This window comes from Muntiacus reevesi, chromosome 4, assembly GCF_963930625.1.
Source record: "Muntiacus reevesi chromosome 4, mMunRee1.1, whole genome shotgun sequence".
NCBI classification, from domain to species: Eukaryota; Metazoa; Chordata; class Mammalia; order Artiodactyla; family Cervidae; genus Muntiacus; species Muntiacus reevesi.
Genome location: NC_089252.1, coordinates 111556002 through 111572825, shown reverse-complemented (window position 1 = coordinate 111572825; position 16824 = coordinate 111556002). Strand labels below are relative to the sequence as shown.

Genomic DNA, 16824 nt, shown 5'->3' with positions numbered 1-16824 from the left:
CCTGGCTTCATCCCCCCTTTAGTGCAATATGTGGTCCGTGGCTGTGTGGTGTCGTCTGATGTCCAGCATCTGGGTGGAGCTAAAAAGGATGCCCCCGCCTCCCAGAGGCCTCCCGTCCTCACTGGGAGAGGAGCGGTCAGTCACCTGGACAAGGCCAGGAGTGAGCCGAAGGGAATGGTTGCCAGGTCAGTCCCATCGACTGGCCTGACGGCGTCTTTTTATTTCAGACCCCGTGCTGACAACAAAAGGGCCGACTCTGTCGTCACCCAGGTTGGCTGTGTGTCAGCTGAAGGATGGCTGCAGGGTCCTCAGCCCAGCTGTCCGGCAGTCTGCAGGAAGGAAGCAGGAATTCTTCTGGAGCCAAAACCTCACACTCAGGCTGCTTTGCCGGCCTCCTGGTTTGTAAATCCTGCCTTTGCAAGCCAGGGGGGAACGTGCCATGGCCCTAAACCCAATTTGTTTTTTGGCTTTGGGTGCGAAGGAGATCAATTTAACGTCAATTCAAGATCACTTACTTCACGTGGAACGCTGCCCAGGCTAGGCTGGGTGGTGTCTGCATTCGATCAGTTATGCTACATGACTGCTTCTCAAATAATCTTCCTGGAACTGTCTCAGGGGCCCGAGATGTTCCAGGAGGCTCTGTCCCACCTCAGCCATCATGGTTTCCCTTTTGTCTGTTATATATACTTGCGGTTCCACTGATACTTTTTTTGGGAAAAGTTTCTCCGCCTCTAAGCTGTTGGAAAGCTGCTATTGTATACCATGAGAGTTAGACCAGCTTGATTTAGTATATAAACCAATGGTTTTCAAGATATTGGATATCAGGCAAGGATGGACAACAATCCTTGAGGGACAAAAAGAAAATGGGGCAAGCCTGGAAGACTCCTTGAGTTAAAGCTGCGAGGATTTCCCTGGGGGTACAGCAGATGAGGGTCTGCCTGGCAATGCAGGGGACATGGGTTCAATCCCTGGTCTGGGAAGATCCCCTATGCCATAGAGCAGCTAAGCCTGTGCGCCATACCTACTGAGACTTCCCAGGGCAACTAGTGAAGCCCATGTGCCTAGAACCTGGGCTCTGCAACGAGAGGAGCCACCACCAAGAGAAGTCTTCATTGCTGGGCGGGCTTTTCTCCGGTTCTAGGGAGCGGGGACTGCTCTCCAGTTGTGGTGCTCCGGCCTCTCACGGCGGTGGCTTGCCTTGTTGAGGAGCACGGGCTCTCTCTAGGACACAGGCTCAATAGTTGTTGGGTACGGGCTTAGTTGCTCCATAGCCTTTGGGATCTTTCTGGATCAGGGATTGAACCCACGTCTCCTGCATTACCGGGAGGATTCTTGACCACTGCGCCAACAGTGGCTTGGTGACTCAACCCCTCATTGAGTCTTGTTTCAGGAGAAAAAAAAAACCTCACTTCTGTTTTCCCTCTATACTACTTGTGCTCACGCTTCTGACACCAGATATATGGTTTTTCCCACACAGTTCAGTTCCCTACAGTTCAGTTCAATCGGATGCCAGGCGGGGTTAGCACAGCCCCCACTGGGTAAGGACTCAGCCCTAACAAGCCGGCCGCCTCCCACTTTGTCATCTGTGCTTCTGTCTGGCCGGCTACAAATCAGGGTTCCCACCACCCCCTCCTTGGCTTTGATAATTTGCTTTAATGGCTCTCAGAACTCAGGGAAACACTTTTGCCAGTTTATTATAAAGGGTTTGATAAGAGATATAGTCGAACAGTTGGATGAAGAGATACATAGGGAAAGGGCCCGAGTACGGGAGCTTCTGCCCCGGGGAGTCGGGGTGTGTTACTCTCCTGGTATGTACATGTATTCCCCAACCTCAAAGCACTCTGAACCCTGCCCGTTGAGGAGGCTTCATCACATAGGCATGATCGATGAACTCATTTTCCAGCCCCTATCCCCTCCCTGGAAGGTGGAGGGTTAGAGTTGAAAATTCCAAACTTGAAAGCCTGGCTTGGTCTTTCTGGTGACCAGCGCCCAACCAGGTGCCCACCCAGAACCTCCTCAGTAGAACCAAGGATGCTCATTTTGCCCGGGACGTTCCAAGAGATTTAGGAGCTCTGTGTCTGGAACTGGGATCAAACTGGGGAGCTGGAGGCAGAAACCGTGCTGTATGTATTGTTATTTCACAAACGCGAGCCTCTGCTCAGCGCTGGCCCCTTCGTGAGCTCACAGCACAAGACTTCGGGTGACGTCGGTCAGCTCACCCATCAGCCTGGGCAGATTCTGGTTTCCCAGCTCCCTGGATGACTACCCCGCGAGGGCAGGGCCAGAGCGCGGTCAGCTTGCTCACCATCCTGCTGCCAGCATCTGCAGAGAGCCTGGCTCCAAATGAATGCTGGAGAAGCACTGGTGGGTGAATCCTTCAGCTGCAGTGTCCCCGGCAGGAGGGCAGGAGGGACAGAGGGGCTCTGCACCGGGGAGGTGGGGGGCCTTGGGATGGAGGTTCTGGGCAGAAAGATGGCCTTGGGTGTATAGGATGGGCCAGAACGGGAGTTGGGCCAGATGACCAGTAGGAGATCTGGGGCGGAGCTTCCATTGAGTCTGAATCCCTGAACAGGTTGTGTGTTGGGCAGTGGGGGGATGGTGATGAAGGAGCCCCCTTTGGGCAGGGGGACTCCACGTGTGTGGCAGGAATAGCCGCATGACTGCTAACCAGATGGGACTAACAGGACCTTTGAGTTAGAATTTGGGCTCAGATTCCATCTTTCAAACCTGCCAGCAGCATGACCTTTATCACAGCACCTTTATGGAACTGGGGTTTGAGAAAGGGGCACACACCCTAGGTTCACTGAACGAACAAGCCCAGCCTGGGCTCTGGTAGGAACATTATTTCCTAGAATATGAAATTTACTTCAGTATTTTTTTTCCCCTGCCAAAGGAAGACTGAGTCTATTTCCTGCCCCCGAAGTGCTTTGCTATCCATTCAACGCAGGCCACAGGGATGAAGTGTTTTCCTACCTCCTTGGCTTCTTGGGGACCGCCTCTGTCCGTGACTGAGCGTTTCGAACAGAAGTGGCTTCCTTCCTTGCTTTGTATCTGCATGCAGTACTCCGCGTGGGGAGAAAGGATGTCGGCAGCCCCATGGAGAGAGAGAGTGAGGGGGAGGCTGCAGTCAGCAGGTCCCAGCCCGCGGACCAAGAGGAAGCCGGAGAGTCTCCCCACTGGCTGCAGGGGCAGAGGAAGGCCTGATGTGGAGAGATAACGGAGCAGGAAGCCCAGGGGGGCCTGGGCAGTTGTCAGTGTCCACTGGAAGACGCTGCCATCCAGCCACTCGCTTTATGAGCAGGAGCGAGAGGTGGTCTGACTTTATTCCCCAGGCCCGGAGCAGCTGCATTCACGGCATCCGGAGTCAGCTCCATCCCTCTGACTCAGGAGGTGTACCCCACCTCTCCTCGTGGGCGAGGCGTCTTCCCGGGCCCTGCGCTCACCACGTGGCTGCTGGAAATCTGACATGCTGTTGAGTCTAGCGCTCCTCTGCGCTTTGCAGCTGGCATCTCTGTGGGGCTTAAGCACAGAGGCTGCGGTGATGAAGAGGGAAGAAGTGATGTGGAGCGTGGGGAGGTTCTGTGTCCGTGAACAGAACCACACTCACGTTGTTTTTATGTTCCTTCCAGGCTGCTTTGAGCCGGCTTTGGTTGCTGCCAGACAAACCAGCCTATGTTGCTCTTTGTGTAAAGATTTAGAGTCTAGTGCCAGGGCGCTTGGGACAGATGATCTGAAAATCTACCCCAGAATCACCAAACAATATTATTGATACCCCTCTGTGGTCCAATAACTGCCATTCAAGAGAAAGTTCACCCCCTCCATCACTGTGTTTGTATTATACTGTGGGTCTGGAAGTGATCAGCAGAGGTCCAGCCATCCATTTCTATTTTTATGTATGTTTGTTGAGGGCACACAAGTGCCACCTTGTCGGGGACTGCAGGTGTTCGGAGATGGTAAGACTCTGAATCTCTGTAAAAGGCACTCAAGGGGACGTGTGTATCCCAGGAACAACGGGTGAGGGCCAGGGCAGAGGGGAGGTGGCCCGGAAATTAATTCAACTCAGCGATTCTTCATTGAACACTTCTGGGCCCACAGCTGAGACATGGCCCCATCTTTTTTTTTGTTGTTGGAGGTTTTGTTTTATTTTACTTTTTAAACATTTTAATTTATTTTTTACTGAATTATCATTCATTTATAACACTGTGTTAGTTTCAGATGTGCAGCAAAGCAATTTGGATTTTATATGTATGTATCATATAGTGAAAGTCACTCAGTCGTGTCCGACTCTTTGCCACCCCAGGGACTATACACAGTCCATGGAATTCTCCAGGCTAGAGTACTGGAGTGGGTAAGTAAGATCTCCAGGGGATCTTCCCAACCCAGGATTGAACCCAGGTCTCCCGCATTGCAGGCGGCTTCTTTAGCAGCTGAATGACTGTATATGTTGTTTTTCAGATTATTTTCCACTGTAGGCTACTATAAGATACTGAATGTGCTTCCCTGTGCTGCGCAGTAAATCCTGGCTGCCTGTTTTATATACAGCAGTGTGTACCTGTTAATCTCATCCTCCGAATTTATCCCTCTGCCCTCTGTCTCCTTTGGTTATCATAAGTTTGTCTTCTATCTCTGTGAATCTGCTTCTTTTTTGTAAACAAGTTCTTTTGTATTACTCTGTAGATTCCACATATAAGTGATCGCGTATAAAATTTGTCTTTGACTTACTTCACTTGATTTGGTAATCTCTAGGTCCATCCATGTTGCTGCCAGTCTCATTATTTCATCCCTTTTTACGGCTGAGTAATATTCCACTATGTATGTGTATACACACACACCCCCCACTTCTTCTTTATCCATTCATCTGTTGATGGGCACTTGGATTGCTTCCATGTCCTGGCTACTGTAAATTGAACATTGGAGTGTATGTATCTTTTCAAATTAGAGTTTTTGTCTTTTCATGCCCAGGAGTGGGATTGTTGGATCATATGGTAATTCTATTTTTAGTTTTTTTAAAGAACCACCAGACTGTTTTCCATAGTGGCTGCACCAGCTCACAGTCGATGTGGACCCCATCTTGAAGGCGCTCCCAGTTCACTAGGATAGATGGGCCAGTGCCCAGGTAACCAGGAACCTGCCACAGCACAGGAGGTGTATCCAGTGCCAGGCACACCTGCCCCATTGCTTCCACGACTGCACACGCTCCTGGCCTACCTGCTTCAGTGGCCGGTCCTCTGGCTCCCAGTGGCAGCCACCAGCACTGCTGATTTCCAGAGGGATGAGCCCCAGAGAGGAGTGGTGCTGGCAGAATCCTGCCCTCGTCACTCTTCCTTGCTCGTTGGAGGTAGCTCTGAATGTGCCAGCAAAGGAATGCAGTTTGCCCAGGACAGATGTACTTCTTTTATTTACTTGGCTGTGTTGGGTCTTGGTTGCGCATGTGGGCTCTTTAATTGCAGCATGTGGGATCTAGTTCCCTGACCGAGGATTGAACCCAGGCCCCTTGCATTGGGAGTGTGGAGTCTTAGCCCCTGGGCCACCAAGGAAATTCCAGAATAGATGTATTTCTTGACTTAAGAACAGCCTATGGGCGGGGGGGGGGGGGGGGGGGAAGAACAGACTATGTTGTATATGAAATAATCAGACAAAAAGACATGCTGATGCTTCTGAATTCCTTGGAGTTTTCAATTTTATCATGCTGTTGGCTAGGTAAAGAAATACCAGCTATCCAATAGTTTCATCCTGCATGTGTGTGTGTATGCACACACACACACATATACAAGCAATTTCATAACCAGTAAGAGAAGATGGAAGGGAAGCGCCTTGGGGAACTTGCTGGGGTGTTGGAAATGTTGTATATATTACTTGGGGTTTACATTACATCGGTTACTTGTCAAAACTCATTGGGTGATAGACTTACAGATTGTGCATTTCACTATTTGAGTTTTATCTTGAAAAAGATAACTGTATTGCAGCCAATTAAGCCGACTGTGCTCTTTTCCCCATGGGGGCCCAGTGTGCAATGGCTGCAAACAGCAGCCTCCTTGGTAGTGTATGCAACCTGTTGCCCTAAGGGACATTGGAGACAACTCTTCCTAGTGGGCATTCATGACTGGCCTGCTGTTTCTCAATCTAGACTCCAGACAGGTATGCGCGGTGCCTTTGGAAAGCCTCAGGGCACAGTGGCCAGGGTCCACATTGGCCAGGTCATAATGTCCGTCCGCACCAAGCTGCAGAACAAGGAGCATGTGATTGAAGCCCTCCGCTGGGCCAAGTTCAAGTTCCCTGGCCGTCAGAAGACCCACATCTCCAAGAAGTGGGAATTTACCAAGTTTAATGCGGATGAATTTGAGAACATGGTGGCAGAAAAGCGACTCATCCCGGACGGCTGTGGGGTCAAATACATCCCTAATCGTGGTCCCCTGGACAAATGGCGGGCCCTGTACTCATGAGCATCAGCTCTGTTCCCTCCTTAATCACGCTCACCAATAAATGCTATTTCCTGTTAAAAAAAAAAAAGAAAAAGATAACTGTAAGCAAATAATGACCTCTTATTATATCTTATTAATGATATTCAGACTGAAGTGTTTGGGATGAAGCGGACTGCTGTCTTCATCTTACTGCGAAATGCATCACGAATCGGTTGGTTGGATTGATTGAGGGACAGGCAGCAAAGTCCTAGCAATTAATTGTAGAATTGGGGTTGTGCGCACATGGGATTCTTTTCCATTTTTCTTTTCATGCTTGAACGTTTTCATAATACAGCATTGAAACAGAAGAGCTACAAATAACCACCGCTTGTGATCCCTAGAGCTGTGCACAGCGAATTCTCTCGGGAGCCGGTTTTCTCAGCTGACCCAGGCCCGTTCTTACGGACGGCCGCACCTGCTTCCTAAGGGAGTGTTGGTGAAGCGGCGTGCGGGTCCTGGGCTTATGCATTCTCTGTGGACCTGGTGGGGTTGGAGCAGGTGCATTTCATTTCATGAAGGCTGTGTCAGCTTGGACTTCCTTTGAAGGTGATGTAGTTTATCAGCTCGGAATGATAAGAACTCTGAAACAAGGACTTTTGGCCCCGTAAGCAGAATGTGGCTGTGAATTTGCAATCTGAGAACAGCCTGAAAGATCGGACAGAACCAGAAAGGCTGGCTGAGCCCCTGGTTACCCTGCTGAGTGCTGGGGGAGCTTTTGTGTTTGTTTTTTGGCCATGCTAGGTCTGCGTCGCTGAGCAGTCTTCTGACTGTGGTAGGGCCTCTTGTTGAGGAGTGCAGGCTCTAGGGCACACAGGCTTCGTGAGCTGTGGCTACCCGGGCTCTACAGCACAGGCTCAGTAGTTGTGACTGATTTAGGTGCCCCCCTGGCAGGTGGGATCTCCTTGGACCACAGATCAAACCCATGTCTCCTGTTTTGGCAGGCAGATTCTTTACCGCTGAGCCACAAGGGAAGCCTAGAGGTCCTTTTTATATGTATTTAAATTTTGGAAAAATTACATGTGTTTATTTTGTTTGTATTTTATATACAAATTGTATATAAGTATATAATCCGTTTCTCAAAAATTTTAACACTTATCCAATACATTTAAACAGATCCAGGGGCGTTCCCTGGCAGTCCAGTGGTTAGGACTTGGTACTTTTAGTGCCATGGTCTGGGTTCAATCCCTGGTCAAGGAACTAAGGTCCCACAAGCCGCTCAGCATGACCACAAACAAAAACCAGACACAAAATACTTTTTGAGACTAGACATTTTTCAGCTATAAAGCACTGTAAGATTTTTTTTTTTCTAATACAGAAGATGCATGCAAAGCAGTGAACTCAGCCATAATTTTACTGCTTTGGTGTATTTCTTTTCCAAATCTTTTTTTTTTTTTTTTAATTCATGCATTATTTACATAATTGTATTTTTTTTTTCATTTGCCTATAATGAGGGAGTTCTTTGGGAGGGAGACCCCCACACCCCACTTTATGTGGCTTGGCTCCTGTAAGGGACCACATAAAGGGACCAGAGGGTGGGTGTGGGGCGCAGGCGGGGGAGCCCGGGGCGCAGGCGGAGGAGCCCGGAGCGCAGGCCGGGAGCTGAGATCCAGTGGCCAGGGTGGGGGCAGGAAGGTGCACTGGCCGTGCAGTCGGACGGACCTGGGGCTCGGGGGCCTGATCGCTCTTTGTGAAAAGTGAGGTTAGTAAGTTCCTGTTGGTGTTTCCCATTGAAACTTGAAGAAAATAATTTGAAGTTGCCCAGCTTGCATATTGGGCTTGCCTCATATTTCAGTTGGTAAAGGATCCGCCTGCAATGTAGGAGACCCCAGTTCAATTCCTGGGTCAGGAATATCAGCTGGATAAAGGATAGGCTACCCACTCCAGTATTCTTGGGCTTCCCTTGTGGCTCAGCTGGTAAAGAATCTGCCTGCAACACGGGAGACCTCTGTTCGATCCTGGGTTGGGAAGAGCCCCTGGAGAAGGGAAAGGCTACCCACTCCAGTATTCTTGGGCTTTCCTTGTGGCTCAGCTGGTAGAGAATCTGCCTGCAATGTGGGAGACCTGGGTTCGATCCTGGGTTGGGAAGATCCCCTGGAGAAGGGAAAGGCTACCCACTCCAGTATTCTTGCCTGGAGAATTCCATGGACAGAGGAGCCTGGCGGGCTACAGTCCATGGGGTCGCAAAGAGTTGGACACGACTGAGCGACTTTCACTTAGCCTGCATATTTGGCCTATTTTAATCACGGTACAGTGTTTGGACGTTATAATGGTTGGAGCCTTTTAAAATTTAATATTTACTTATTTATTTGGCTGCACTAGGTCTTAGTTGCTGCAGGTGGGATCTAGTTCCCTGACCAGGGACTGAACCCGGGTTCCCCTGCATTGGGAGTGAGAAATCTTAGCCACTGGGCCACCAGGGAAGTCACCAGAAAGCTTTGGGCAAGGAAGAAGATGCAAGAAGTGGAGGTTTTCTGACCTTTAACATGCTGGTGTGGAGGGAGCCTGAACATGAGCCCGGGGCTGTTTCCTGCAGCAGAAAGGACTGACAGTTGAGAGACGGATGGAGGGAAAGAGCGAGAGAGAGAGACATTCTAGAGGAGTGATCCTCGGGATTCGGGGATGGGCTGGTTATGGGGCGGGCTGGGTATCTTGCTGTTGGCCATTGACTTTTTATGACTCACATTACAGTACTTCTCTTCCCACTCACTGCTGTGTTCTTTCCCTTGCAGGAGCCTGTGTGAAATGCAGCAAGGGGGTGTTTGGGGCCGGCCAGGCCTGCCAGGCCATGGGGAACCTCTACCACGACGCGTGCTTCACCTGTGCGGCCTGCAGTAAGTGTGTGTGTGTGTGTGTGTGTGTGTGTGTATGTGTGTGTGTGGTAGGGGAGCCCAGGGTGAGGAACAGGAGGACCGAGGAAGGGAGGAGATGGAAGAGCATCCTTCCGGGAGACACTTGGCCCATGTCCCTACGTGGTCCTACGGGAAGGCAGGACAGTGTCCTCTAGAAGAGAGGTTTGTACTATTAGCTCAAGGCCCATCAGAGTACCAGGCAGTGCCTGGCACCCACTCTGGTGTAGTTGAGTGATCCCTAATAACATCAGAGGTCTTAGAAGAGTTGGGAGGAGAGCGCTGGGATTCACCATCCTCTGCCCTCTTGTCATTTATCTCCCCCACTGTGGGAGACCAGCCAACCAAAAGGTGACTCATCAGTTACCCCAGTGTGAAGCGGGGCCCCTTCCTAGCTCTTTGGCCCCGGTATTGCATTTGGAGGCTGCTTTCTGAGTGAAAGGTGTGAGCATGTGTGTGAATGCCTGTGTGAATGCACGCCATACACGTGTGGGTGCCTCTTACCAACACCTGTGGGTATCTTTGTACTGCTTTGCGGACGTTATGCCTAAAACATCTTAATCAGGAGACCAGGCCTGTGTTCAGCTCAGCAGACTGCTTGTTGAATGAATGGCAAACATGGTGGAAGATTCTAACACATTTGGGCTGTTTGTCAGGTCTGACCAAGTCATGAATTATGCTTGTTTCATGGTATCTACCAAAGATTAATTTTGAGGAGCATTTTTGTAAAATGTCCCACTGACATTCTCCAGTTTTGCACCGAGGCTGACAGCCGTCATTTAAAAGAAAACATTACAAGAAAGCCCAAAGAGTGTCTAGGACAAAGGGGTCTTATCGTCTGGCCTAGTGGTCCTTAGTCCTGACTTTTCATTAGACTCACTGGGGTGGTGTTGGGGAGGTGGAGAGATTTTAAAAGCCAGTGATGCTGTGGCCTCACCCTGACCAGCATGATCAGAAGCTCTAGGTCTGGGGTTTCCAGAGTGGGGCATGAGAGATTTATAAGCTCCTCAGGTGACTCCCAGGCATGGCCAGACTGAGCACCTGGGATTCATGCCAGGCTCCTCATTTTAGGAGCCTCCAGAAATGGGAGGGTCTTTGTCACCTGGTTTGTGGCACAGCCCTTGAGCGCCTCGGGGCTCCCAGTCTGACATTCCCTGGGTCGGCATGGGCCTGCCATGTCTTGACGACACAAGCGTATGCCTGGTTCCCAACCTCAGACTTCATCCTCACCTAGGTTTTCCATAAAACACATGCTAAGAGTTTCCACCTTGATCAGTATTCACCTTTGTAGGGAAAATTGTGAAAGACTTTGAGATGGATTGGGCTTCCCTGGCGGCTCAGCTGGTAAAGAATCTGGCTGCAGTGCAGGAGACCTGGGTGTGATCCCTGGGTCAGGAAGGTGCCCTGGAGAAGGGAAAGGCTATCCACTCCAGTGTTCTTGTCTGGAGAATTCCATGGACTGTATAGTCCGCGGGGTCAGAAAGAGTCAGACACGACTGAGCGACTTTCACTTCACTTCACTTGAGATGGATTACACAGTCTCCTAGCATCCGCATGGGAATGTAGGACTTTCTTGGTTATCAGATTCCCTGGGCCTCTGGGCCTTTCCTTGCCTTTGAGCCGTAAGTTGTAGAATCTTGACGGCAAAGTCTATGGTTCTTGTCCACAGCACTGCAAACTGTGTTTGGTGGGGACTGACCAGTTTGGGCATCTATTAAGAAATTTACTCCAGCATTTCTGATGGCCTGCATCTAGATGGTTCTTCGCTGTCTCCCAGGTGTAACATCTTATTGTGTGTGTGTGTGCTCAGAGTCACGTCCGACTCTTCGCGACCCCGTGGACTATAGCCCATATAGCCCACCAGGCTCCTCTGTCCGTGGAATTTTCCAGGCAAGAATGCTAGAGTGGGTTGCCATTTCCTTCCCCAGGGAATCTTCCCAACCCAGGGATTGTACCCACATCTCTTACATCTCCTGCATTGGCAGGCAAATTCTTTACCACTGAGCCACCTGGGAAGCCAATCACATCTTATTGGTCTCTCATTAATTGATGAACTAAATAAAATATTTGACCTGTGCTGTTGTCTTATTTGTAGAGAGTTGTGATCATGCCTTCTTTTAAAAATTATCTCAGACTCTTGGCTCCTGCAACTGTTTCTTGATATTTGCTCTATCTTCCAGGAAAAGAGAAAATAAATATTGAGCAGAGGCTGTTTTTATACCTCAAGCAATTACCATTTGGACTAGCAAGTCCTTGGGGGCAAAGGGCTATTGTGGAATCCATTGGTTCCGCCAGTGGCTGCTTGGCTAGCTGGCAGTTCCTTAATCGGTTGAGTTTATTTTGAAATTATGGCAGATACACACACTTAAGACGACAGCTGCTTTGGGATTGTGCTTGCTCTAGCATTTAAGGCCCTTGTGGTCTGGTCTCTGTTTTATTGCTTCCTACTTTCTTATTACAGTCTGACTGAATTTCTCTCTTCCACATTGGCTCCCTGGAAACCCCTCTCCCCACTCACTGCATGCATTTAAATTCAGTCCTGCCTTTAGCACCCGCTCCAGTGCCTCCTCCCCCAGGAAGCCTTCCTTGTTCCCTGAGCAGGAAGGAACCTTTTCTCCTGAGCTAGGCACACCCTGCCTTCTCACATAAACCGTGAACCACTCTCTCTGCAGTTCCAGTGCCAGCAAACCAGGCCTCAGGGCAGAGTGTGATGGCACTCCTGTTGCGGGTAAACACGTGGCTTCCTCCCCACTTGCAGGGGCGGTTGGAGACCCAGGCACGTGTCTGAGCAGCTTCTCGTGGACCCCAGCAGTGATCTGCCTTTGTTCAGTTAACTCACTGCTGCCTGTGAGTGCTTTCAGCAGAAGGTGGTGCCAGGGTGCCCCGCATCCTGGCTCTGCACGTCTTCGAGTGTGTTTCCATGAGCCTTGGTGTGTGGGCACGGCACAGCCGGGGCCAGGCTCATCCGCTCCGTCCCTGACTCTGTTGGTGGAAGAGAAAATGTGGTCAGAGAGGGGAAGGGCCTCTCTCGAGGCTGAGAACCGAGCGTTTGAGCTGAATCCACGGCTTCTAAATCTAGGTTAGGTTAGCCTCGAACATCTGTTTGCTTGGTTAAAGTGTATGTGATGAGTGTGTTTTTTTTCCCATATTGGTGTATGTGTTTTTCTGTTTCCTCATTTCATTTATGAAAATAACCTGGCTTGAAACACCATCGCGATGTGTTTCTGTAGGAGCACACACATGTGCACACACTCCTGCACTGTCACACACTCGCTTCTTGGATCCTGTTGATACTTTATCAAAACATAACGCTGGCATCTTGATGAGCTCTCATGCACTTACAAGGCAAGGCCAAGGCCTGATGGATTTGACCATTAAAGATGAAACGAGCTATTTCTAGTTCAGACAATTTATCCCCTTCGTGAGCAACAAAAAGGGCCTGGCGGAGGTGCCTTTGTCCCTCTTGCATGACAGTAGACAGAGGGGCCGCTGGCTGCCGTGTACGTCATGGGGTGCTCATCAGCCAGTCTGCACAAGCTGAGTGGGCGTGTGGTCCGTTGCCCCCTTCCTGTCGCAAGCTATCTACACGCCCAGACAGACCCCTGCCTCTGGATGGTGGAAGTTCCCCATCTGCCAATAGACAACAATGTCCGGTTCATTTTTAGTTGTGGGAGCCACATGACAGCCACAAAGAGTTTTAAAGACAGAAACCTGTCTTGTTATCATTCTAGAACAGGTATTTTCACTAATATTTTCCCTTCTAGATTTTGTCCGCATTTATACACATTTCTTAGAGTTGTCCTCTTGTACACCGATATTGTATCCTTTTTGATTTATTGTTGTGTCATACATTCACCCACCTCTCTGTCATCTTTGTAATAACAGTGATAATTTTGTCAGTTACATGGTTACATTTGGTTACATTAGTGGTCATTTTACCAGTTTTAAAATAGATAGTTTCATTTTTAATGCTTTTAATAGTTACATGGTTGTCAGCTGAGCCGTTGGACGGTTTGATGGCACACAGCGCGTCTGGGGTTTCTTGTTTTAATTTTTAATGGAGTATCGTTGCTTTACCGTATTATGCTAGTTTCTGCTGCATAGCAGAGTGAGTCAGCCACACATACACACATTACACATGGCTCCAGCAGACGTCTTTGTGCCTATCTGTTTTTCTCCCTCTGCTGAGTTGTTTGCTTGGAGTTGGTTCCCAGAAGCAAGCATTCAGGGCACGATGCGTGGGCGTTTATGTGGTTTGCTGAAGTTCTTTCTCAATGGGGCTCCTCCAGCGGTGGGTGTGTTTGGTTGCCATGGAGATGTGTGCAGTGGGTCTCCCTCTTCCGGAACGGGCTCTGCCCACCCAAGGCGGCCATGCCCCGAACTGGAGGCTCTCAGGAGCTGTGGGCACAGCCGGGTGGGGGGAGGGCACGGCCTTGGCCAGCAGCCACATGCCGCGTGTCTGCACACCTTGTGTCAAGTGGCCGGTCCAAGGAGAAGCTGGCGCCTGTCTGGGGCTCGAGAGAGGCTGAACAAGAAGGGAGAAAAAGTTTGCTGGGCTTGTGGAGTCAAGTGAAGTCTCCTTGGCACCTTCCAGAAGAAACTATGAGGCAGAGAGAAGGCTGGGCTCTGTGTCCTCACCCCAGGCCGTTTTAGGTCCAGAAAGTAAGCTTTTGTTCATCTTGTAAAGACTAAATAAATTCCACCCTGGAATCATGGGGTGAAACCAATTTCCTGATTCATAGCCCCTACTATTTTTCAGCTGCGTGGATTAGAAAATAATGGACTAGATAAGAGATGCTTCTTTCCAGAAGCTCATGGACCATGAGGGTGCCCTGGTCTTGGGGGCAGGCAGTGCCAAGGCCAATGAGGAATATGCCCAGCATGGGCCTGAGCTCAGAGAAGGGCCGGATGGGGTCCCCTCCTGGGACAGGGCTGAGGTGTGCAGGTCACGGCCGGAGCAGGTGACTCTGAGTGTTGTGACCTAGTGCTTGGGTTCCTTGGAGGTAGGCATGCACTGTGATCTGCCAACCATATCGTAGAGAAGATACACAGCAAAACTAAGAATATATGCCACTGCCCATCCCACCTTCCAAAACCCAAACATCCATGCCCGTTAAAGGTAGTGAAGGGGTTGTTTGGTGAGATCTCACACCTTTATTTAGGCCCTTCATGGGAAAGGTGCGTCCCAGGTGGCTCAGTGGTAAAGAACCCGCCTGCCAATGCAGGAGACCAGGGTTTGACCCTGGGTTGGGTAGATCCCCTGGAGAAGGGCATGGCAACCCACTCCAGTATGCTTGCCTGGAGAATCCCCATGGACAGAGGAGCCTGGCGGGCTACAGTCCGTAGGGTTGTAAAGAGTCAGACTTGACGTGTCGGCTAAACAACATCTGGGGACCTCTATCTATAGAGTTAATGAGAGTCTGCAGTGAGAATACTAGAAAGTGCCATTTCATTCCTTTGAGTAAATAAAACAACTAGAAATAAGCCCAGATTTGTGGGACAGAGGTTCTTAGTGAATAAATCAGTGACTGATGATTCATCCACCAGGAAGGTCACAGCTAAAGTACCAGAGGGTGGTTGGAGGGTGTTTCGTTTCTGTTACCAAATAAGTCTAAGCATCACCTCTAAAATCATGGTTGTTGTTCAGTTGTTCAGTCATGTCCGACTCTTTGCAACCCCATGGACTGTAGCATGCCAGGCTTCCCTGTCCTTCACCATCTCCCAGAGTTTGCTTAAACTCCTGTCTGTTGAGTCAGTGATGCTATCTAACCATCTCAGCCTCTGTAGTCCCCTTCTCCTACTGCCCTTAATGTTTCCCAGTATCAGGGTCTTTTCTAATGAGTCAGCTCTTTTAATCAGATGGCCAAAGTATTGGAGTTTCAGCTTCAGCGTCAGTCCTTCCAATGAATATTCAGGGTTGATTTCCTTTAGAATTGACTGGTTTGATCTCCTTGCTGTCCAAGGGACTCTCAAGAGTTTTCTTTGCACCACAGTTCAAAGGTATCAATTCTTTGGCTCTAAGCCTTCTTTATGGTCCAACTCTCACATCTGTACATGACTCCTGGAAAAACCATAGCTTTGACTATAGGGACCTTTGTTGGCAAAGTGATGTTTCGTATATGCTGCCTCAGCAACCCAGCTTTCAGAGATGTCCAGATTCTGAAATAGTCGAGCCTGAGTTAAGGAGGTCTCCCTTTAGTTCGTGGCAGGCCTGCTTCCTTAAGAGTCATCTCAGTATTTATAAGTAGTTCACAGGTAAGTTTTCTAGCTTATTGTCGGCCTGTCTCTGCCCCGAGCGCTCTACCCGCAGTGGCTCATTGAATCGGCGTATCAACCCGAGTGAGTTCAGCATTGTTATTATTCTCATTTCACAGATGAGCAGAGGCTTGGAAAGTTGAGTTTCCTTCTGGTTGCTTATATCTATGTTGAATAGCCTGGTTGACACTGGAAGCCAGGACCGTGTGGACCCACAGCCCTTGCTCGCAGCCACTGTATCTAACGAGCTTTGCTTAGAGGCACGGGATCTTCCCGTGGCATCTCAGGTTCAGTTCTGCCTGGGTGCTGTATGACAGCAAAGATTGGGTCCTGGGATATTTTTGCTGTGTGAATGCAGAAGAGTGGCCTGGTACTTGGAATAGGGGAGTCAGAATTCGGTAGTGGGTGTGATGCACCCATAGGAGAGAAATGGATTAAGGGCTTTCATTAGAGGTCTGTTCCTCCTTAAGCCCTTTGATCCCTGAGTTTTCTGAGCTGTTGAGTCATTCCCGATATTTCTCACCACATTCAGCATTGGCGTGTGAGCTGAATGAGTCAGCTGGATCTCGGGGAAAAGCTGAAGATCAAGAATGTGAGAAAGGGAGAGTGGGCAGATGACAAAGGGAACCAGTGGGCGAGGGCAGAATCAGGAAACCACCAAAATAGACGGAGCTGGGCAGAGGGCTGTGCGGCTCAGGGGAGAGGCTTTCACTTGGCGTGTCGTCATCACAGGGTCGCGTGTCCCTCTCCAGTGAATCCCCTTCTGCTGCACGCAGCAGGATTGGGAGCGGACTTGGTTTCCCAGAGCAGACTCTTGCTGCCATCCGAGGCCATGACGTCCCTGACAGCAGGAAAGCGTCAACTTCTTTGTGCGTGGGACACGAAAGGAGTCTTGGACTTTTAAGCCATGTTGTGAGGGTGACTCCATTGTGACCTGTGTCATTAATTGCCACATCCGCATTCCATCTGATACTTGCATACGCATGGTTAGGGTGGGAATCTGTACCCGTTCCCTCAGTAAAACCCGACCAAACGTGAGCCCTGGTGGAACCCAGGGTCTCCTTAACTCTAAAAGCAGAGTGGAGGGTGCTCTGACACGGAGGGGCTCACTGCACCCTGATTAACTCATGATGTTGCAGTGAGTGTCAGAGTCCTGGATTTAGGGAGTGAGAACTTTTACAGAAAACTGAGCTTTATGCTTCCATTACAGTCACTGCTTGGGTCTCCTTGGTGATCTCATCCTGCTAAGAGCATCTCCTCTC

General features: G+C 49.8%; 1 protein-coding gene and 1 pseudogene across 1 annotated transcript in view; both read left to right on the top strand.

The window, feature by feature from the left end:
• Positions 1-16824, top strand: part of LIMD1 (LIM domain containing 1) — a 73430-nt gene that overhangs the window by 23469 nt on the left and 33137 nt on the right. Inside the window, exon 2 of the mRNA XM_065933879.1 lies at positions 9191-9292. Coding sequence (XP_065789951.1) covers positions 9191-9292 — 102 coding nt within the window. The remainder of the gene's footprint in view (positions 1-9190; positions 9293-16824) is intronic.
• Positions 5961-6082, top strand: LOC136168094 (small nucleolar RNA SNORA70; annotated as a pseudogene).